General features: G+C 35.0%; 2 protein-coding genes across 2 annotated transcripts in view; both read left to right on the top strand.

Moving 5' to 3' along the window:
* Nucleotides 1-22,227, top strand: part of Dnalig1 (DNA ligase 1) — a 362,733-nt gene that overhangs the window by 63,121 nt on the left and 277,385 nt on the right. The gene's annotated exons all lie outside the window — the stretch shown is intronic.
* On the top strand, nt 548-21,166 carry LOC110376678 (uncharacterized). Its single transcript, XM_021335244.3, has 6 exons — nt 548-781; nt 9,689-10,735; nt 12,288-12,494; nt 12,797-12,959; nt 20,085-20,237; nt 20,639-21,166. Exons 2-6 carry the CDS (start codon nt 9,703-9,705, stop codon nt 20,721-20,723), a joined length of 1,641 nt encoding a protein of 546 aa, XP_021190919.3. The 5' UTR covers nt 548-781; nt 9,689-9,702; the 3' UTR covers nt 20,724-21,166.

The following is a 22,227-nucleotide window of genomic DNA, read 5'->3' on the forward strand; positions in this document are numbered from 1 at the left end:
AAGGCTGTATGCAGTTAGTAGCCTTCGTCAAACTAATGTTAAAACATATTTAGCTTGTGTTATGTCAAAATCTGTCAAGTCATGACATTTTTCTCCCTATATTATTTCTAGATATTGTAAAAATAGTGACACGAATATTCTATAAATATTTGGTAAATATCGTCAATGATTTCAGTATAATTTTGTTTGTGTAACTTCCAAAATTTGTGTGTAATTTTTATAATCCGTGTAATTAATATGACATTATAAGCTCTTTGGTTTAAACTGTAAGCTAATATTAATCTTGCAAGCAGAGAATAATAAATGCAACGATTTTTTTTGTATAATTAAGACTTGTCCGTTCTACTTTAAAATCCGAATAAATCGGGGTTCCGTCAAAAGTATTGTGTAATATTTACACCATTTACTAACAGTCTCTTACATAAAAAGCAATTCTACGTCACGAGGCATAACGTAGCCTAATAATATGATCCGGTTGTACAAATTACATGAACAATATTTCGCCCCCCGCCATAATGCGACCTTTCGCGCGCTGCAACTGACATTTCCCCACGTTTTGGCGCCAACCGCGCGCGGGTACGCACAGACAAGACAAACTTACTTTTAAAATTCGAATCGATTTATTTATTCGTTCACTGTGAATCGATTGTGACTTTTTAAATAAAAAATATCGATTTGTTTTTTGTGATTTATATTTTTGACTCTAAAAATGAATGTTACGTGAGAGTTTTTTTCAAAAGTGTCGTGTTTTTATTAAATGTTTTTCGCCGATTGTTCTCAGGTGGGTTGACCTTACGTTTTTACGTTTCTCTGATATTTCGTTATCTCGACAGGCAGACATTGAACTGCTTTCCTTTTCGTATAAATTAAGTATTTTATGATTTGTCTTGATTTGTTTTATGTAAGGTTAACAAGTGTTGAGAAACATCTGTTTAAAAATGATTGTTTCGTCATTACAAACCTTTTTGTGAAACTTCTTTCGGTTAGTGTCGCAGCTTGATTTAAAAAAATATAGGTACGATAGGCACTGCGCTAAAATTTCATTAACCTATGTTAATTGTTTATTTTATCGTTATCAATAGAAAAGTATAGGTACCAACTTGGCTTGTTAACCAAATATTTTAAAAGCGAACCTAATACGAACTTTATCGTCCCTACATTCATCATCGATCATTAAATCAATAAATTATTAACTTTGGCTTCGATAAGCTTGTGTCTTTTAAAAGCCCAGAAATTAGTGTTAACAAGCGTGACTATTAGGAAATAATGAAATAGCATTTATATGTAACTGTACAATTTAAAGTTATATGTAATGGATCGGCAATTTGGCATATTTCATTATTATTTATTTATGTGTTTTAAGTCTGTGATTGTTTCTCCGCTATCTAACTGAGTTGAGGAGAACAACGGTACTCAGCTGCATCTGATTAGACTGGAAGTCGACTCTATTACACGGTGGCACAAAAGCTAGACAGATGATCATTTATCACACCGATACTCTGCTGCATCTGGTAAGCCAACTGAGCATTGTTTAAAAAAATTAGGAAGGCAGAAATTGATTTAACATTCCACCGGCTAACCTATTGCGCCAAAACTCTCTAAAATCAAAAGGACAATTTATCAACAATGTGTGCTAACATTTCAAGTCCCATAGGCGATAATTTCTTACATTCTAAGAGGCTACACTTGTGCTTAACACCAACACAAGTGTGTGAGGCAATGTCTTGTATTTAACATTGCAACATTATCAGTGGGCAGTCAAAATATTTGCCAGTTGCCATGTGCCGTTGAAGGGCTCTTTGATTAACATCATACATGCTGGTTGCTGCTAAATGACATACAAAAATGCTTGTTAAGTAGATACTGCATGCATTTGTGAAGTTGGTTAGAGTAATTTCATCATCCTCCGAGCCTTTTTCCCAACTATGTTGAGGTCGGTTTTCAGTCTAACCGGATACGGAACTCGTAGACTGAACTAACCGGATTCAGCTGAGTACCAGTGCTTTACAAGAAGCGACTGCCTATCTGACCTCCTCAACCCAGTTCCCCGGGCAACCCGATACCCTTTGGTTAGACTGGTGTCAGACTTACTGGCTTCTGACTACCCATAACGACTGCCAAGGATGTTCAATGACCGCCGGGACCTACCAGTTTAACGCGCCATCCGAAATCTTACTTCATCTATAGGTACTACTATTACCTAAGCTGAAGAGTTTGCTCGTTGGTTTGTTTGCCTGAACGCATTTATTTCAGGGCTGGACCAATTTAAAAAAAGCTTTCTTTATCCCGTTTAAATATTCTTCTAAATTACACAGAGCAGTTAAATCAAAACTTGCCGGTGTTTACCTTGCATAGCTATACTTGATTATAGTACATAACCTCGTAATTTGTGATGACTATTATGTTTCAAGTTCATTTTAAACCAGATATAATTATTATGTCATACAAGATTACGGAAACACAAACTTCTTTGACCTAACTTTAAGGTCTTAAGTCATAAGAACTATCGCTTTTTGTAAAGACATCTTCTAATAGTACATACATACTAGCGGATTCTGTGGCGCATATACAAGTTTTTCTACACACGACATACGTCATCGTTTGCTGCGGTTCGTATACTGATCGTCCCGCGCGAAAAATCGAGCGAAAAATCCGCTAATGTGCAAGAGCTCTAAAGATCTCACAAGAAATATATTATGAACCTGAATAGACAATAAGATTAGGTATCACATACACAATTGACTCAAATTAACATACTACACTGGGTTATCATAAAATCTGCAGTAATTTTGATCGAGATAACGCGAAGTATATTGTCGCTTTGTGGGTCAATTGTCATTGCTCCGAGATTCATGGCTGATGACTTAAATAGCTTGGAAAAGTTGTTTCTCAAGATCATTACTTATGAATCAAGATCTGCTTATGATTATTATAAGCTGTTTCCCGCGGTTTCACTCGCGTCCCGCGGAATATACCTACTACCAGTACCCGAATACAATATAATCTATCTCACCCGGGGATGGTGTAACTCACCAACAGGGGATGAATTTTTCAAATTGATACACTCGTTTGAAAGCCTCAAGGGTACAAACAAACAATTGCACAACTCCGTTATATTAACTGTAGATGATGTAGGTACAGATTCCGGTAAAGTATCTTATAAATCAGTAAATTTTCTTCTGCTCCCGTCCGTAGATCCGTTGGATTTACGCCTGATCTACCCGCGGTTGTGTTATTAGCATGACATTACATAGGTACCTGTTTATACGAAAAGGCGAAGAAGATGACCACCTGATTATACTCAAAGTATTCGAAGTTGGATTCCATATGAACGCTTCTTTTTAAGTTAACCAAATAAACACTCTCGACAACCTATACAAAGTACGCGTGTAAGATACAAACTTGATTTATTTTAAACTAAAATCGTGATAAAAGTGTACTTGACCACCACAACAATATCCATTATTTCCTATAGAACTGTAAAGATTTCTAGATGGCGCAAGTTTTCAACGATTTCTGTCATTGTAGCGTTTCTTGCGAATATTTGCATTTATCCGAGTTTCGCACGCATGCGCAAAGTAAAGCCGTTTCTAAATATTTGTAGTACTGTTTGTTTTTGCAGTTATTGAGAAATGTTAGCAATTGCATCTGATGGGCACTTGGATGGTCCTTGAGTATGATGACCATTTGCATCTTCGTCGAATTTTGTAAGACGGTCGGGATGGATTTTCTATGACTTACACTTAATAATACATACAATTAGTAGACTATTTTTTAATAGTTTTCTATAGTAGATAATAATAAAGAGGGACATTTTTCTGTTTGTTTGTACCCTAAACTACTGAATCGATTTGAAAAATTATTTCAATGTTATTGGATAGGACTAGTCCCGATTATGATAGGCTATATTTTATCTGGGTAGACCGCGGGAAAACAGCGAGAAATAAATGACTTAGGTAAATAGCAATAAATAGTTTCGGAAAATCACTCACATAATTATAATCATTGACACATAAACTATGACCTACACTTCAGAATAACATAAATACGGATGCATTCATTATTCAAAATATTTCTCTTCAAACGTATGCATAATCATCATCATCATCATTATCAAAACAGCCCACCATTGGATTAACTATAGCAAATAATAAATAATATTCACGTTCACCAGTATTGAGATCATGGCCGATCAAATAATTATTCACCATAGAAATACTTATTTAGAGTTACTTAGTCAGAGCTATGGTCAGGTTGTTATTATGGTGTCGGGTAAATATTCTAATTTATCGTTAAATATGTTTCCAGCTCACGAGTATTAGAGCTAAGATTATGCTTGTGCTTTAAAGTTGCAATCCAAACTAATATTATAAATGCGAAAGTAACTCTGTCTGTCTGTCTGTCTGTCTGTCTGTCTGTCTTTTCTTCACGCCTAAACTACTGAATCGATTTGTGTGAAATTTGGTACAAACATAGTTTGAAACTTGAGAAAGGACATAGGATAGTTTTTATTACAAAAAAATAAAAATAAAATTATTCCGGACATATAGCGCCATCTATTGGTCAAATCAAAAATCTGCTGGTAGTCACTATTCCACGCGAACGAAGTTGCGGGCAAAAGCTAGTAACTCCTATAAAGTTCTTGTCAAAGTTGTTGCGTCTCGTATTTTTTTAAGTTTCAGCGAACAGAAAACCACATGCACGAATATTTTTAAAATTCTTTAGAAATTGACGGGAGTTTTATATCTGAGTGTGTGCCCAAAATTATACCCGGGTACGGGACCAAAAATATAAAGTAAAAACATGACAACTGCTTAACTAAATTATTCTTGTAAGGACCCCTAAAATCTGCGTAAAATAAACTTGACCACAAAAATACAAATTAAATGAAAACAATCAGTTTGTTCAGCTAGTTTTGTGGTCGATTATATCTCAATAGTGTTGTGGTTTAGCCATGTGGTCGATATTTGAGTATCGATAAAGGTCAGGGCTAGCCGCACTGTTGAAATCTCTTTGTGAACCTCGGGTACCGGTTAGTTATAAGAATGGTCAATTAATCATAAAGTTTGTTGATATGATGACTCTTTATTAGAAGGCTTTTTAAAGCTGATGTAGCTTTGTGTTATTAAGTTTCATCTTCATATTAAAATAGTAGCTTCCACAAGTTGTTTCACCCATGTTCCTTCGGGACTAAGTACTCCACGAACTGGATAAAAACCAGCCTATGGCTTTCCCTGGTTACTGGGCTTTCCAGCACTGAAAGAAGGTTATATATCGGTCCAATAGTTCCGTCGTTGGGAATTGAGCGTTCAAACAAACACAAACTCTTCAGGTTTGTAATGGACATTTTAGTTAGTATAACTTCATTAACATATCCATGAACTAAGGCTAATGACCTAATGTCGTGGTGGCCTAGTGGCCACTGGGTTGAGGGGGTCAGATAGGGCAGTCGCTCCTTGTAAAGCACTGGTACTCAGCTACATCCGGTTAGACTGGAAGCCGACCTCAACGTAGTTTGGGAAAAAGACTCGGAGGATGATGAACTAAGGCTAATGAATTTGTGTTAATGACACAAACATAATTAACTAATATTAATACACTACACTTATATTTTTTTCTTGTATAAACATAACATACATACACAGTCAGGTCAAGAGCTCCAAAACTAGTCAGTTACGAAATAAACCGTTTACAGAAATCTCAAAAACTTTTATTTACTTTTACAAATAGCTGAACAATCAGTAAACAAATTCAAGGCGTTTTTATGTAATTTTCAAATCCACCATTATATGCAAATGTTATGTTTGTATGTATGTAAACCTTCTTTTTTGTTGATTGTTATTTAACATTGAAGATTGACCATGGATTTCAATATCTGTCTTTATGTTGCAATTCGTATTTTTAATAATAGACCGATCTTTGTATGGATTTTGCAATCTATACTCGAAGCCTGTAGAGGCTTATTTGAGATAGTAAACTTTTGACTTCAAGTTTCCAATAGAACTGTGAATCATAGAGTAAGTAATAATATAGCAGAAGTGTATATTTTATCTTAAACGGAATATAATTTTATTAAACTTTATGAAATTGATGACTAAAACAGTTGCATAACAATTGATGTTACGGAATCTTAAAGAGTGAACGTTTGCCGTAAAATTGGATTCGAAACTGTTTATTGTAAATATTAATTTACAACAAGCGTCTCTGAGTAGTCGGAGATGCTCTAATGTTTTTTTAAAAATTATCTAGTATTTTGCTTTGATATGTAATAAAAATAGGTATAATCTATCCTTTTCCTAATGATATTGTATTATAACGTACTTGACAAAATAATGTTACATGACTTTCGTGCCATTATTTTGGTTGACTATAGGAACAACTAAAAACTTTATCTGAGACTTAACCTTTATAAACTTATTTGGAAATATCGTAAAATTTCAGAAATAGAGTGCACCAGCAGTTTACAACATAATAATACAAATCAAAAAGTAAAATAAAAACAATGATAGCTTTGCCCTTTACAAACATACCAATAAAACCTTATTCCATGTACATTAATATGTAAATATTCAATAAACTGATAATGAGCAACAATTGTACCGGCTTTACAATATGGAGCGGGCTTCCATGCCGGTGAGCGGCAAAGAATTAATGTTTCGCAACCGATCTCCTTAGGAACGTGGGACTGGTTCATTTTAATTGGTTTTGTACTAAATAGGAGTACATCTGGTACTGAGGGCTCTTTATATTCACTTCTAAAGCGTTTTCAGAGTACAAAAGATTGTTCCAACATCTGTACCTACGCACTCTTTGAGACTGAAGTTGACTGGTTCATTGAAAATGAAGTACCTACCTAGCCACAAAAAAATCAATGGATAATTTCTAAATTGATGACTCCAAGAAAACACTTCATCTCCGCACTGCTCTAGGAAAATAAGTTTAAACATTTGCTGGGGTATGTTACCTGGGTTAAAAGGGGCCAGTCTGTTAAGGCTTTAAGGCTAAAAAAGATATCTCATACCTTGTGCCTATAAAGGACTAGTACCTACATTGTACCTGTATATGTATATCTAGATACTTGGTATAGGTTTTAACATAGGACTATTTGCTAGCCTTTAAATCCGTTCACAATTTACTCTAAGGTTATCTAGAGGGATAAAGATCCGTCGTTACATGCAGATGCGACAAATCTTTGAACCATCAGACTTTTCTTTACCTTAATGCTGTTTCCAAGTGCTTTGGGAAGAAAGTTCATGCATCTGGTATTGGATGGACATAATTATCAAAATTCATTAAAATTCGGTCCGACATAAATCTATACTGCATGTTCTACGAGAACCTACTTACACTCCATAATAACAGCACGTTAAAAATTACATGTACAATAGACTTGTTCTAAAAAAACGTTTAAGCAAAAAGTTCCCACGAATTTCATAATCATACAAACGTGCTCAAATGTCCCAATATTTCATACTAATACACTAGTTCACGTCTGAACCCGAGGTCTGCACTATCACGCGTCTGACCTATACTCACTCAAGGCTTGGGCAAAAATATTAACAAAAGAATTTCATTCGTTAAGTAGGATCGAAGGTACTTTATAGGTATCAAATACATAAAGAACAAAATGACTAGCGGAGATGTCATAACGCAATATCTCCTAAAAAAGTATCGCGCCAAAATGCGACTGTTTGAGGGACGAGCACGTTAGTAGCTCCGACCTCATAAGCCTTCCTTAGAACAAGTCTAGTTTTTCCAAAATAAAATCACTATCAATGAAAGCTTCTTTAGTCCTAGTAACAAATTGTTTTGATCACGCCTGCTGTACGTTATCGTTACCTACAAGAAGGCATCTGGCCTACCTTCCTTATGCCATCTCCGCTATCTTTCCTTCCTCTGTGGTCCCATCTCTCGGTTGGATAATCTTTGGTCGCTCTTGTGTTTCTTGTGAACGTAAAGTGAAGGGTGTCTTACATTGATACCCAGTATTATAAAACCTTATATTTGTGTATATCGTATTATTTAACATGGTAATAAAATACCGCTGTAAGTCATTATAGTAGGGACCATTTATATTAACTGTCGTTCTAGATTCCATGATCGTAAGTTTTAACGAGGTTGCTATTAAATTGTTTTGTTACGTAGGTAGGTATACCTAGTGGATATTAAGATTTTCCCATGGATATTCTGTTGATATATATAAGGTTTTTAAGTACAAGCCTCGTTGGTCTAGCTGTCGTAAGCGCGGCTACTGAGCACGAAATCTTGGGTTCGATTCATGGTTCGGGCCAAAATCACTTTGTGGGTTTTAGAAACTTACACAAAGCAGCCCGGAGCCTGGAAGTTGGTGATTGATTCATAAAATATAAATGATAAATGTCGGTCCTGCGCCTGATCTCTTTCCGGTCGTGTCGGATTGCCGTCCTATAGGGCTATGAGAGTGAAGGAATAGTAAATGCACCTGTGTCTCGAAAAAAAATCGAAATACTTGTTTTTTGGAGTGACCACATAATCTCAGCATTCCATGAAATTAATTTAATTAGCTTTCCCTATGGGTACCATAGGTACATAAAGAAATATCACACTTACAAACATAAAGCTAAATATAATTATTGCCGAATAAAGGATGTTATTATATACATTTTAGAACTTGACCTACTAGCATTAATTGAAACGCGTAAAGTTAAGTAATAAATACATATTACATTAATTATTACACTCATTAGCGTATATTTCAATAAAACAATATTAATCTAATCGTAGATACAGGCTTATACGTCAGATTTTGGCTGTTTAGCAATATTGCTTGGTGACCAGGACAACGAAATTAAGATAGTCGGCCAATCGTTTGGGCTCATGAATCAGAATGGACACCGTATCAGACCGGATAAAAAGTTTTATTGGAAACAAGCCTTTTCTTGGAAATTAATGGGGGAGGAATGAAGGTGATGATATAGATTTTTAATGAGGCTTTTTGAGTTAATATGAAGTGATATAAAATTAAGTAGGTAAATTAAACAAGGAGAATTTAATTTCTGAAGAAACCATTACGTCAGAGAGACAGAGCCATGCGGAACAAAAATAAATATTCTTGTTTTTACTTACTGGTATAATACGGATATGTGAGCATTCATATTCATAGTGTAGTTATGACTTCCTGTCATATAAAAATAAATATTAAATAAAATAAAACCCCATTTAAGGTTTTTAACGGTCAATGGTAGACCTGACTCGATAAGTTAACAAACTTGTTCTATATTATATTCTTGACCTATTTTTTAATTTCGTAAAATAACTTTTACAAAAATAAAACAAGATATTTTAATAAACTCGAGACAAAGTGAATATTAGACACGGCGGCGCGTGCGCACCCCGGTGTGAACGTTATGTAACGCTTCACAATAGACGTCGTTATGTTATGCACTCTCTTTACAATGTACCTCACATTGTGAAGTTTAAAATAACACATTAAAATCACTTCACTATGCAAAAAATAAATAATTTGTACGTCTGTAAGCTCATAACTTCTAAAGTACCGGACAAAAGTAAATAAAAATAATGCTTATTTAATTGTATGCTTAAGATTTGTAAAGAATAATCCGAGGTATTAATTAGTATGTACTACAGAAAATCACAAAGCGAATGCTGATAACAGCAAGAAATATAATAATATTATGCCTTGTTCCAGATGGCTAAACAAGAATGTACCACCGTGGGAGGCAGAAAATGAAGCACTTCATCATCAGTGCAGTTCTTCTGCTGAGCTACCCAGCATACTCTCACTCCAAGTCCATCAAATCCACAGAGAAACCTGACAAATATGGCGACGATAACTTTGACAATAGCATCATCGATTTTGATGAAGACTACACTGTCAAATATAACAAGAAGTATGGCATGATCCCATGGAACTCCAACGAATATTTCAACAAAGAAACAAATAGATACACCATAGTTAAGGATTTCGATAAGAAAGTAAATAACAATAGAAATAAAACTGAAGCCAAATTAGAACCAACATCTACAATAGATTATAGTGTTATACCTTTAGAACTGATTAGTACAACTGAAAATACTCTTCTAAGTATTATAGAAAGTACGGCAGAACCAGACTTAACAGTGATACCGTTATCAACAACTAGAAAACCAACACATATAGAAATCAAGCAAACTGTAACTTTACCGACTTCTACGCAAGAAGTTGATACTTCGACTTATTATACTGAAAATGAGACAACAACAGATGTTACAGTTACTGAAAATAACATAGGAACCACCGAGGCAGATACATATACAACTTACGGTACATCAACTGATGTTTTCTTCAACGACCGAAGCACTTCATTGCCTTTAACCAACGCTACAGAAGCAAACTTTGAAACTACCACAGTTATACCAAATACTACTGAGAAGGAGAATGTAAGCAGAGTAGATTTAGGTGCAGACGGAGAAGATTCAGACGTGCCAATATTCACGGAGTTAGATACAGAGGATCAGGCGGAGGTGCCAGAAGATTATTATGATGCTAAGGACGTGGTACCAACGACTGCTCCTAAGACAGATGCGTTGTCAGTGATCTTTGGGCTTGCTGGCAGTGTAGTGGAGAGCGTGGTGGAGAGTGTGGCTGAGAGAGTAGTGCCTAAGGGTATAGTGGACTTGTTTAGAAGGATGCAGAGGCAGAGTGAGATGTTAGAAGCAGAGAGGCTTAGGAGTCGAGAGGAAAATGGTGGGATTGGTAAGATAAATTGATTTTTCTATGGCGTTTATGTAAATCAAAATCAAATTGGATGGTACTTGTGCTTAAGTCTCTTTTGCAAATCTATAGTTAAATGATGTGATGAAGAAACATAGATCATAATATTTGTAACTGAATGTAGAAATTATTTACGGCTGTGTGATAATGACACATTCAACTTAACGCCACCGTGAAACATTAATGTAAGTTTGTGACACGAGTGTCATATGCAACATTTTATGGTTTCCATAGAGTTGTGTGATAACTGAGAGAGATATAAACGTTGCATCACGGTTTAACGTAACTAGAATTGAGAAGCTTAAAAAGCATTTCGAATGCTCATTCTCTCCCTACCATGTTAAACCATATAGTTTAGATTTCAGGTACAATTTTGAATATCTTTCTTCGGTTTTCGGTATTATCTCTGATGTTCTTAATCCTTCTCCGTGTGAGAGGAGGCCCGTGCCCAGCAGTGGTACGATAAAAAGGCTGTAACAGTAACAGTTCTTAATTCTGTTGTCGAAACTAGCTTGATACATTCAAAACCATAAAATTCAAATAACTCGTTCTTTTGATTGACTCCATCAAAAACATGACGAAACTATAGCAACTTGTTCTTTTCAAGCAACGGTGCGAAATTTTCGACATTTTTGTTCAAAAAGTGTTGCAACAACGCACGCGCATTTTAATAAAACACTGTGGTTTTTGTAAGCCTTTTGCAATATACTATTTTAGGCTGTAATGTGTAGAAAGACGCAAAAATATTGATAACATGGCAAGAAAATGAATATTTTGAGGATTTGATCGTTTTAGGCCAGATTTTTGAAAAAAGGGTTTCAACAATAAGAAAGGGAGAATGCAAACTTAAATTAAATCAAGCACTTTGATCATAATAGTGCACCTGCTAGAGTCAATAATCTCTTTCGAAATCATTGTTCAGCGTCAACAGAAATAGTTACTATGCGCTACCGATAGAGTAACAAGATATACTACCGATTACACACAGTACTCGAGGTTTCGAAACTCTCTGAGAACATTGTATTACTGTACAATGGTACATTCGAACTTATTTGTACAGAAATTGAACTGTCGCATAATTTGCTTGTGTTTATTGGTCAGGTGACATTTGAGGTGAAAGTACATACTTATGAGTATTATTTAACAGTGGTAATTTGCATCTGATGTATAGTTAAGCTCCAGAATGTTGTATCTTAGCACTCTTTTAGGTAGCGTAATTTTGTGCGTCGCCCGTTGCGACTATACCTGATCTTGCACTCTTAATGTGTCCCGACATTATTATGTACATTATATACATTATCATGATGGTGATGACGATGATAATGGTTGTGGTGATGATGAAAATTTTACAACGTACCGCCTGGCTTCCTCCCCCCAAAGTAATATTAAAAGACGTGGACCATTCTTTCGCTGTTCTTTCTAAAAGAATTTTAAACGTAGTTTAAACTTAGGTATGATGAACATAGTATAAAGGACAATGGGCTATTTATTTTATTATAAATTAATGTAATTTCTATTATTATCAACTTCCCAGGTCAATTCGGCCGTGGCATCCTGAAGACCATATCCTCGGGTATCAGCAAGCCGCTCAGCCAGCTCATGGCAGGAGCAAGGGACATCGGGTCCCTGGACAACGACCGAGGGTTCGTCTCCAGCCTGGCTTCGGGAGTCACCAGCGTCGCTAATGTTGCTAACTCCTTGGTGGACTCGTTTAAGGATCGGGTGCAGGCTATTTATCCAGGTGCGTTTGGAATGCATTTTTTACACGGATGGGGTTATTTCATGACCTAAAGGTGCTTAATTTGTTATTTTATTTTAATTTTGTCATTTACATCCTGTATGTATATTACAGAAGGTATTAGTTTAAATATAAAACATAAGCCTAATACTTTCCTAAGACTCATGGATTGGTACAGATCAACATCTTTGAAATGAGATAAAGTAGGTACAAAAATTAAACATCAAAATGATAGCGAAAACCTCTTAATCTTATGGTTAACTTCCAAAGTCTTCTAAATCCTAACCAGTTCATCACATCCTCAGGCACGGTATGGTGCGGAGACGGTCGCTCAGCCACGGCGCGCTCCAGCGACCTGGGGCTGTTCTTCTTCACGGACACCTGCTGCCGGCAGCATGATGCCTGCAAGCTGTATATCAAGGCTGGGGAGACCAAGTATGGTCTTACTAATACTGGACTGTTTACCAGGTGAGATAGTTGCTCTTATAACCAGGAACGAGAGTTGTATGGCATTAGAAGTCCTAGATTATTGACCAGAAGAAACTTTTGCTCTTATTTCTTCTGTCTGAATTGTGTTTTTCATCTCTATACCATCAACTATGGGTCTTGGTATAGGTATAAACCAATCAATATCAGAGACATTGAAGCTTGAATCTCCTTTAACTGACACATCACGAAATTTTGAGGTTTTCTCGATGATGATCTTATTATGATGTTAAGTAGGTACCATAAAGTAATTTGTATAATTTACATAACACCTCTTATTGTCCCATTGTGTCAAATATCCTATTGGTCATGTAATCATCATTTGGCGGCAAATTATCATGGTATTTCGGAATACTCGGCTTTTTAAACTCATGATCATCATTTTGTAGACAGATCAGGGTCACTTGCTAAATATTTTAGCTTGTTGAAATTATATAGCAGTTATTGAGGCCAGGTGTGATGTCCAAAAAGTTATGTACAAAATAGGCAGTGGAAAATAGCTTGCTGGCTGGTAACGTCTAATGATAAATAACATTAAATATTGACGGCTAGCCATTAAACGGATTTAATAGCCATCCAAATTGTTCACTGTCTACAAGAAATCTCAGTCTCAGAGTTTATAATTTAAATAGAGGCCAGAATCTGAAATTCTCCTAAGAAACTGATAAAAATTAATTACCCAAGCGATAGGCATTATGACCGCCAATTACAGCAGCTAAATCTTTAAAGATTAATAAAAACTTCAGTTGCACCACCCTGGTGCAGTCGAGTAAGAACAATGATTGAGTTCCTATAGCAACCAGACGACTTATTGTTGTTTTATTTTCTTAGAGCAATGATAATGTACAATGATAGAAAGTTCATAGTTCGGTTCAGTGGTTTCTGTGAATAGGTCACCAGTTGTCAAGAAGCGGAAAGTATGTTTTTTCTCTTCGTCCGTTTTCCATTATTCTGCTTGTGTTTCGGATATTAACGGATATGTTTACTTAAGCTCGTTAATAAAGTTGTAATTTGTGGCTTTTAATGGCTTAGAAGTCTTCTCTTCTTCTTCCTGTCCTGTCGCCAATATATATATATATATATTTTATATATATATTTTATATATATTTTCCACTACCATTCTTATGTATCAGCCGTCATACTAATGACACTCCCTTCTTCTTCTGCACGTCCTTTTTCAGGCAATCAATCCATCTTATTTTGATTGTATCGTTACCTATTGAAAAATAATTTCCTTACTAAATCTAAAAATCCTGTTTTACTAGGATAGTTTTTGATATTTATTGTAAATATGTAATCTAAAAATCATTCGGGTAATAATATATTGATGGAGTATGTACTTATACTATTCACGTTTTCGAAAGCATTGCTTGAGAATTCAAGTGAAGAGCATACAACTTCTTGAAAGAACTAAGATCGTGCTTATATGCATGACTCCGCAGATACAAGTAGAATCGATGTAGAAATATTGACAATATGCAGTAAACACACATACACATTAGGAAATCTGACCTTAGCAGTATTACATTATTTATTTATGTTTGGCAAACTTGTCAATTGGCCGAGCCTATAAGATATTAACGGAATTAACACCATTTTCAATAGTAATTACTTATATAGTTTTCGAAACTCTGCCTATTGATAGACAGTTAGAAGGTCGAAATATCTTTGTAAGGCATGCCATTAAAAATAATTCGCGATGAAGGCGTGCCACGAGAATGGTGGTAATTTTTATGTTGTCGATTTGTCAAAAGCATTGGTTGTCTTAAGCAATTTCTAAATAAGCAATGTCAATGTAATGGATTATTTCAATGTGTGAGTTATTTACTACATTCTGCGTACTGCCTGGGGAGTTTATTCTTCTTACCAGCAATGTTTCATAGGAACTGGTCAAGGTCGAGCGCTTCTTTGGCTCTATTTGACGTTCGAAAAGTCATTTTCAGCATGTTTAGTTTGACTTGATTTTATTTTTATAACTAACTCAAATTAAAATACTGAGCCTGAAAACTCAAAATTTTGTATTGAAAACTTGTTAATTGAACTTCAATATAACAGTACAAGTTGTGTTTTTGTATACCTAACTTAAATAATTATACCACACATATTATGATAAAAGCAAAAAACTATAATTATACCTAGAAAGAAAGAAAGAAAAATAATTTATTTTTGCACAGACGCACACGTATACACACAAAAACAAGACAAGGAAAATTATTACAAGATAAACAGAAATAACATTAAAAAACTTAATACTAAATAACAGTTTTAATCTATGGTCCACAGCGTCGCTCTCTATCCTATCTCATAGATTTTTATTATCTGTGGACCATACCTGTAAAAGTCACTATCACATTGATAACGATAAACATTAAGAAGAAAAAAAAAAAAATAATTAATACAATTTCACAAATTCCTATCATATAAAACAAGTGTTATGGTGCGTGCGCAAAAAAAAGAACGTGCTCAGCATATGCTGCGACCTCAACCACATGAAATTGGTGCCACAGCGCTGATTTTCAGCACATCCTTTAGCGACATGATGGCGTCCGTCCCACCATTTTGCTGAAAAAATTTACTGAAACTCTGTAAGTGTATCTTGATTATTGGCTATGTGATACTTTAATTGTGGTGTGTCTGTTGTGTTTACTACCTACATTACAATTGGTTAGTGGGTCACGATATTCGCGTCCACGCTCGGCTTGCTCTTGCGCGGTGTTCAAGGGCGCGACGCGTGCGCATAGCCGCGTGTAGGTTGTACCGTAGTAGAAGAGTTGCGTGCGCGCATGTTCGCGTGCCTGTTAAGAAGGTGTGGTAGGTGAATGAACTGAAGTTTTCTTATGATTTTCCTATACATAAACACACCTCTATGTGTAGTGTAAACATTGTACAATAGGCTAGTTTCCTAAAAAATAATAATTAGTCCGTCTTGTAGATTGTCCAAAATTAAGCGATACGTATTTTTTCTTTTTTAAATTGGATCTAAACTTGTTAAGATATAGCGTGTTAAAGTTGAGTGTGACGTCACAAGTTGCTACAATTTTCAGGACACTGTGACGTAAAAGGCCCCCACTCCTAATTTTTGAAGTGTATTTATCTTTGTCATTTTATGTTTAATTAAAAAAAGAAAAAATACGTATCCAATATTTTTTGATTATCTAAAAAGCGGACTAAATATTATTTCATTATTTCGACCATGGAAACTACCCTATTTTGTGTGGATAAAAAAGCTATTGTGTCGAGTGATTGATTGATTTTTTACTTTACTCTTTTAGGTTACTCATGTTAATTATATGTAAGTCATCTTAATATACTTTCGAGATATAGTTGATCAAACAGGCAACTTGTTTCACTCAGATTTACTGATAGGTCTCTTCTCTAGCCATTGTCTATTTCATAAGCCACAATCATTTTCTTTTTGTTCTTGGCATTTGGAAGGTCAGTGACCTCTACCAAGTTTCCCGGGAGCACCCTCGTAACTTTTACATCATGTCGCTCATTATAGCACTTATTTCTGCCCTGGGAAATGGCCTATCGAACTAATTACGACACAAATCATAACACTAGAAACTTCCTTAACCCTGTAAGTGCTGCGGACACTGTTAATACGCACATCCTACGACAAAAAAATATACCAATTTATTCATGCAGATGCCTACCACCTTATGTGGTACACGTAAGGTTGAAATTACAATGAGCCAGTGTTGTCTAAGTTTGTTCGCAATGTTCTGCTCGAGTGGGCGAAATTGCCCAACAGTGGTGTCGACAAAGATGATTATATTGAATAGATCGATTGATTGGATCGAAGGAGCTCGAATATTGCCAATACCGTAAGACATACAAGGTGAATGAATTGTTGCTAGTTTTCGCAGTAAGGTTAGTTTTTCACATGTCAGTGAATTTATAGGAAGATTTGGGACTGCCATGTAACTTTGTTGCTGGCCTGAGGAGGCAATCACTCCTTGAAAAATACATAATGTAAACATCCAAATTGAGAACCTTTTGGGAAGTAGGTTGAAACTCTGGTATTCTGCTAAACCCAGTTATAATGAAAGCCGATCAAATGTAGTTAGTAAAGAGCTACATAGGAATTTATTTATTTGAGAATTTCCATCAGTAACTCAGTATTAACTGTTGATCAATATGTACATGCAGATAAGACTAAATATTAGGTCAATCTAGTACATAGGTATTGTTATATCCGTAAGCTCAATATTGCGTACCCAATTTGACCCCAAAACTATCTTGATTGCTAAATTCGCCAAGATTATCAGGTTGCTCAGCAGTTGGTCGCCTGCAACCGGTTGCCGAGCCTATGGTTGCTATCTGATTGTTACGACTGGTTGTCGTCGTTACTTATGATGATAAATTGTAAGATGATATAGAGATGTGTAATATGTTGTTGAAGATTTAAATTTGCTATTTTGTAAGGTCATTTAAAACTGCTTAATTTACCTAATCATTGCTCATGTTGTATTTGGGAAAATATCTACAACTGTAAGTATTTTGGTACAATTACAATTAGGATGAAATACTTATAATACATAAGTCCTCCGTTGCTTATGTTAAATACATCAAAATGTTTGTTTGTCTTACCTTCATGTTAAGGTCACTTGGACCAATTTAAGTAGATGAGAGACAAATCCCAGGAGAGGTAATTTTCATTCAAGTGGATAAAAAAGTTGTCTCCATATACTACTAAAACAGAATAAAACAGCTAGTGATATAAAACAAATGTACAGAAAGTTGTCTTAGCACATGCATAGGTGAATCAGAGCCCACAAAGTAGTTGGTGGTTAATCTGACGGAACAAGTGACGTTTATGTAATTATCGTTTACTACTAGTGTCCAAGCCGTAGTGGATTATATCCAGCTATTTACGTGTTTGCATGTAGAAGGCTGACAGATAATATACAGGGAATTTAGTTATTTGCAAAATAAAATACACAGTAAAAATATTCTTTAAAAAAGAGTGTCCATGGATTTGTTGTCGGTTCTTTTCCTCAGGATTTACTTTTAGGAACAGTGCATGAAGTGTCTGACATACCACCTTAAACCTTTACATTCCTTTTACAAGAGATACATTTACCTACAATACACTAAAAACTTTTCATTTTGACTTTGGTCGAACGATTTCAGTTAAGTTCCCAAAAACTAAGACTATCGAGTTAATAACCCTCTTTCCCTCAAAGTCGGGTAAAATACAGACATAACTCTACAAAGAAAACCGAGTTACATCTCATCTAACCCCAGCGTATACAAGCATTTAACTATTATCTCACACAATGCTTCGGAAGCTGTTAACTGTATCATTAAGTACATAACCGTTGCGCAATCTTGTGTAACCAGACGGAAGTTATTCAACCGACTGCGGTTAATTGTCGCCGTTACCTGATAACTGTGACTTTTGAACTGTAAGCGTAAGAACTTAACTGTTTGTTTTATTGTGGTTTGTACATTTTTGTAGGGCAATGTGGCTTTTCTTTGGTATCTGATTGTGTAATACTAGTTTTAACAAAACTATTGTCAAATAGAAAAGAGAACCTTAGAATAGATTAGTGCTTTAGGTTGCCCTTGGTTTCAGCCGCGTTCAGATTAAAATTCTTCCCTTACCAGGATAAATATAGATGTGATCCCCACAGATAAAATAGTGTTGTTTCCCAATGTTGAAATATTTGTTTAAATCGGTTTAACAGTTTCGGATCCCTTGGCCTTACAAAGATTAAAAAGATTAAAATTCTTCCTTTTTGTACTATGAGCTTAGATAAATAAATTCCATCAATCCTATTCTTTTTCCTCGTTAGACATCTATTTACATACACTTCTAATTCCAAAAACAAAAAAATATGCGGGTTACATACCACTGTCACTCAAACCACACTTCCCTCCACATATACAAATTGCACTTCATAAAACCGAACTCCAATTAGCATGTACCCTAAATAGTAACAGATCTATGTGTTTGTAATTACCGTAGAGAAGTAAAACGGCAGTAAATATGTGCATCATTAGATAAGCGCTTGCGCAAGTGATCGGCGCGAGGAGAAAGTTTGTGCTTGTTAGTACAGGCTGTCTAAGTAACTTGTTATGGGGATTTGGGTTTTTGTAGATGACGCTATATTTTAACAGGAAAACTGGAATAAAATAATTGGGGTTTGCGCTAGGTCAATCTAGGAACTATCTCCTGATTTAATTAGCTTCCAATTGAATTACAATTGTTGCGTTTGCGTCAGTTGAAATAGTTTTGATAAAATTGGCTAATTTTAGTCTGTCGGTTTATAATTTTTTGGTTAATTTTGTTTGTTAGGTAAACTTATGTCTTTTTTGGATTTTGGTTTTTTTTAATGTGGGAATCAAGTATTGAGGTTCGTTTCTGAATATTTCGAAGGTGAATTTGTATCAAAATAACATATGGAATCAATACTTAAAGATGTGTCTCTTTTTTACCAGATGCCTATCTGTATCACATATTAACAGATCTTATGTAACTATTCGTTAAATAAAACGTAGTGGCAATGATCTTCAAATGACGCACTAGATAATACAGTCTAGGCCTGAGCTGCATCATCATGACCCTGAAGCAATGTTTAGCAACTGATTACGATCAGCCTTTAAGTTGAAAGTGCTAACTATTTTGTAACGGTGACCGGAGATAATCGCTGGCTGTTTGTCACCAATTAATATTATGACGGTTCTATTACTGCTGAATATTGGTATTATTCGGATTCCAATCTTACCAAATACAGCTAAGCGACCATGTTTTACATAGAGCGATTTTAATTCTGACCATCTCAACCCAGTTGCTTGTACGGTCACCAGATACTCCTTGGTAAACCTGCTTGTCAGATTTTTTGGTTCTGGCTACCCGTAACCACTATCAAAGATTTTTAATGACAGCCGGGACACACGTTTTTAACGTGCCTTCCGAAACATGGAGCAACTCGTCCTGATAAGATGTCTTCTCATCCACGGACCACGCTAAGAGTTGCTTAACCTTATGATCGATCGACCCGTGGCTGACTTAGCCCCGAGCTCTTTCTTGATTTATTATCAAATATTTTCATGTATTCATGATTTATATCTCCCTAACCACATACCTCTCGATTCCAGATCGCACTGCAGTTGCGACGCGAAGTTCCGCGAGTGTCTCCGGCGCACCAACTCGCTGGTGTCGGCGCAGATCGGCGTCACGTACTTCAACATCCTCGGGCCGCAGTGCTTCAGGAACACGCATCCTATTGTCAAGTGTGTTAGGAAGACTAGGTGAGGGAAACAGTGGTCTTTATAGAAGATCAACTTTGTTTGTCATCGTCATCATCACAATTGGCACCATCTTTATCGTGATATACGTCATTTATTCTTATTATTTATCACACATATTTACTTTGTCATTTGTGTTATCATCATCTCAGTTACTTATTTTCCTACATACTTCATTGCTTCTAATTTGCTTGTATACTTCGTCACTTTGTCTCAATGTGAGTTGAATTTTTGGAAAATCATCTCTAGGACTTAATGCCAATCAGGTAGGTAACTGTGCATAAAAAGGGCAAAGTTTCATGCTATTTAACTCTTTTTATGTTTACCCTCTTAAGCAGACGGGGGTACAGAGTTAGTATGAAACTTAGCCTTAGCCTTACCTAATCTTTGATTTTATGTTCCAGAATAACTGGTCAGAAATGTGAAGAATACGAGCTGGACTACACCAAGCCTCGCATGTGGCAGTGGTTTGACAACGAGACCTTCTGAGACGCCTCGGTAACAGTGGAAGATCAACGAGGCACTGAACATATTGCCTTACGCCTTGCCTTATCTAATAAACAGTCATAAATACAGAAATATGAATTGTGACAGAGACTAACATGTTGTTTAAGGGTGAATTACACCATTTGACTCTAACGATAACCAAATAATAACCAGCCGTATACTTGCCGCCCATTGGTCAAATTGGTGATTTGATTACTGAAAATGGTTCGGTTATCGTTATAGTTAAATAGTGCAAGTCACCGTAAAAGTAAACAAAAGAAAATCATTTAAAATTAAGTTTACTAATGTAAATAATAATAAGTTAGTGTTTAATTATTTATTGCCTAAGAGAAAGTATCCCATCCGTAGAGATATGAAGACAGAAGATTATGCTAGTTTTTAATATTTTTGTAATAAAATAGATAACAACAATTTTGGAAGTACAACGTCTTGTTTTATTTTTTGTTCCTAATTATCTAGCGTGTTAATCCTCGTCATCCGGACGAAATATGGGTCTTTATTATTATATTTTAAATTAATAGGTCTGTATGTTGTGTCTTGAGCGATGCATGCTGCGTTATGATAATAAGAAAATAATTCGAAAATTACAACTTGCTTCCTCTTTATTTTATTAGTATACATAGATTGTAGGTGAGAATTTGGTTTTCAAATAAAACAACAATTATTTATATAATAAAACATCAGAATATATTTCGAAATTACATTTAACAACGGATAAACAATTAAATTACGGCACAATAATACTTAAAAAATAATAAAAAAGAAATATTTTTCTGCTCTCTTTTGAGCGTTTTTAAACTGTTAAATTGATATTAATTATTTTGTGCGTAAAATGTCATCAGAAAATTGTGTATATCAGATATGTTATAATGAATAATATTATTTTATTTATTAGTTCAAAATGATATTCCGATGAGACAGTCGATTGGCGTTTTTATTTATTTATTATATTTATTAATAATGTATATTATTTAAAGTATAATGTTCTAGAATGCGCGGTACACTGTTTTTTTAAGCATTTTGTTAGTCTATTTGCAAGTAAATAGGGGAAAGTGGGTTACTGTTGCAATTACAGCGTTTATATTTATTATAATATTATCATGCATATTTGTGTATGACATAATTAATAGCTAATGGTTTAAAATTATTTTCTCTTGTGGTAAGTTGCCATTGTCGTAATCATTTATTTGCAAATAGACAAAATTTTCAAATTTTCTCTTACAACGTGTACATTTTTTCCAAAAAGTTTATATCTTATAAAATGACGGTTTGTCTACTACCATTAAAAGATTTAAATTGCTGTAGGTATGGATAAATGGTGTTATCTAAAATGTCTTTAATAATACACTGACAGTTAAATATTACCTGATATTGTAAAAATATAGCAAGTCACTGATTTACATACAAAAAAGTTTTGGTGTTTCGATAAAATCGTTTTAGATTTTTTTTCACTTGAATATTTTTTTATTATTTTTTACAATATCAG

The sequence above is a fragment of the Helicoverpa armigera genome, chromosome 25, assembly GCF_030705265.1.
Source record: "Helicoverpa armigera isolate CAAS_96S chromosome 25, ASM3070526v1, whole genome shotgun sequence".
NCBI classification, from domain to species: domain Eukaryota; kingdom Metazoa; phylum Arthropoda; class Insecta; order Lepidoptera; family Noctuidae; genus Helicoverpa; species Helicoverpa armigera.

Bases quoted from the DNA above. Each gene is read 5' to 3' on its own strand.
- LOC110376678 (XM_021335244.3), top strand. From the start codon at position 9,703: ATGTACCACCGTGGGAGGCAGAAAATGAAGCACTTCATCATCAGTGCA. The intron at 12,495-12,796 runs GTGCGTTTGGAA...TCACATCCTCAG, and splicing joins GGTGCAGGCTATTTATCCAG to GCACGGTATGGTGCGGAGAC. The intron at 12,960-20,084 runs GTGAGATAGTTG...TCTCGATTCCAG, and splicing joins AATACTGGACTGTTTACCAG to ATCGCACTGCAGTTGCGACG.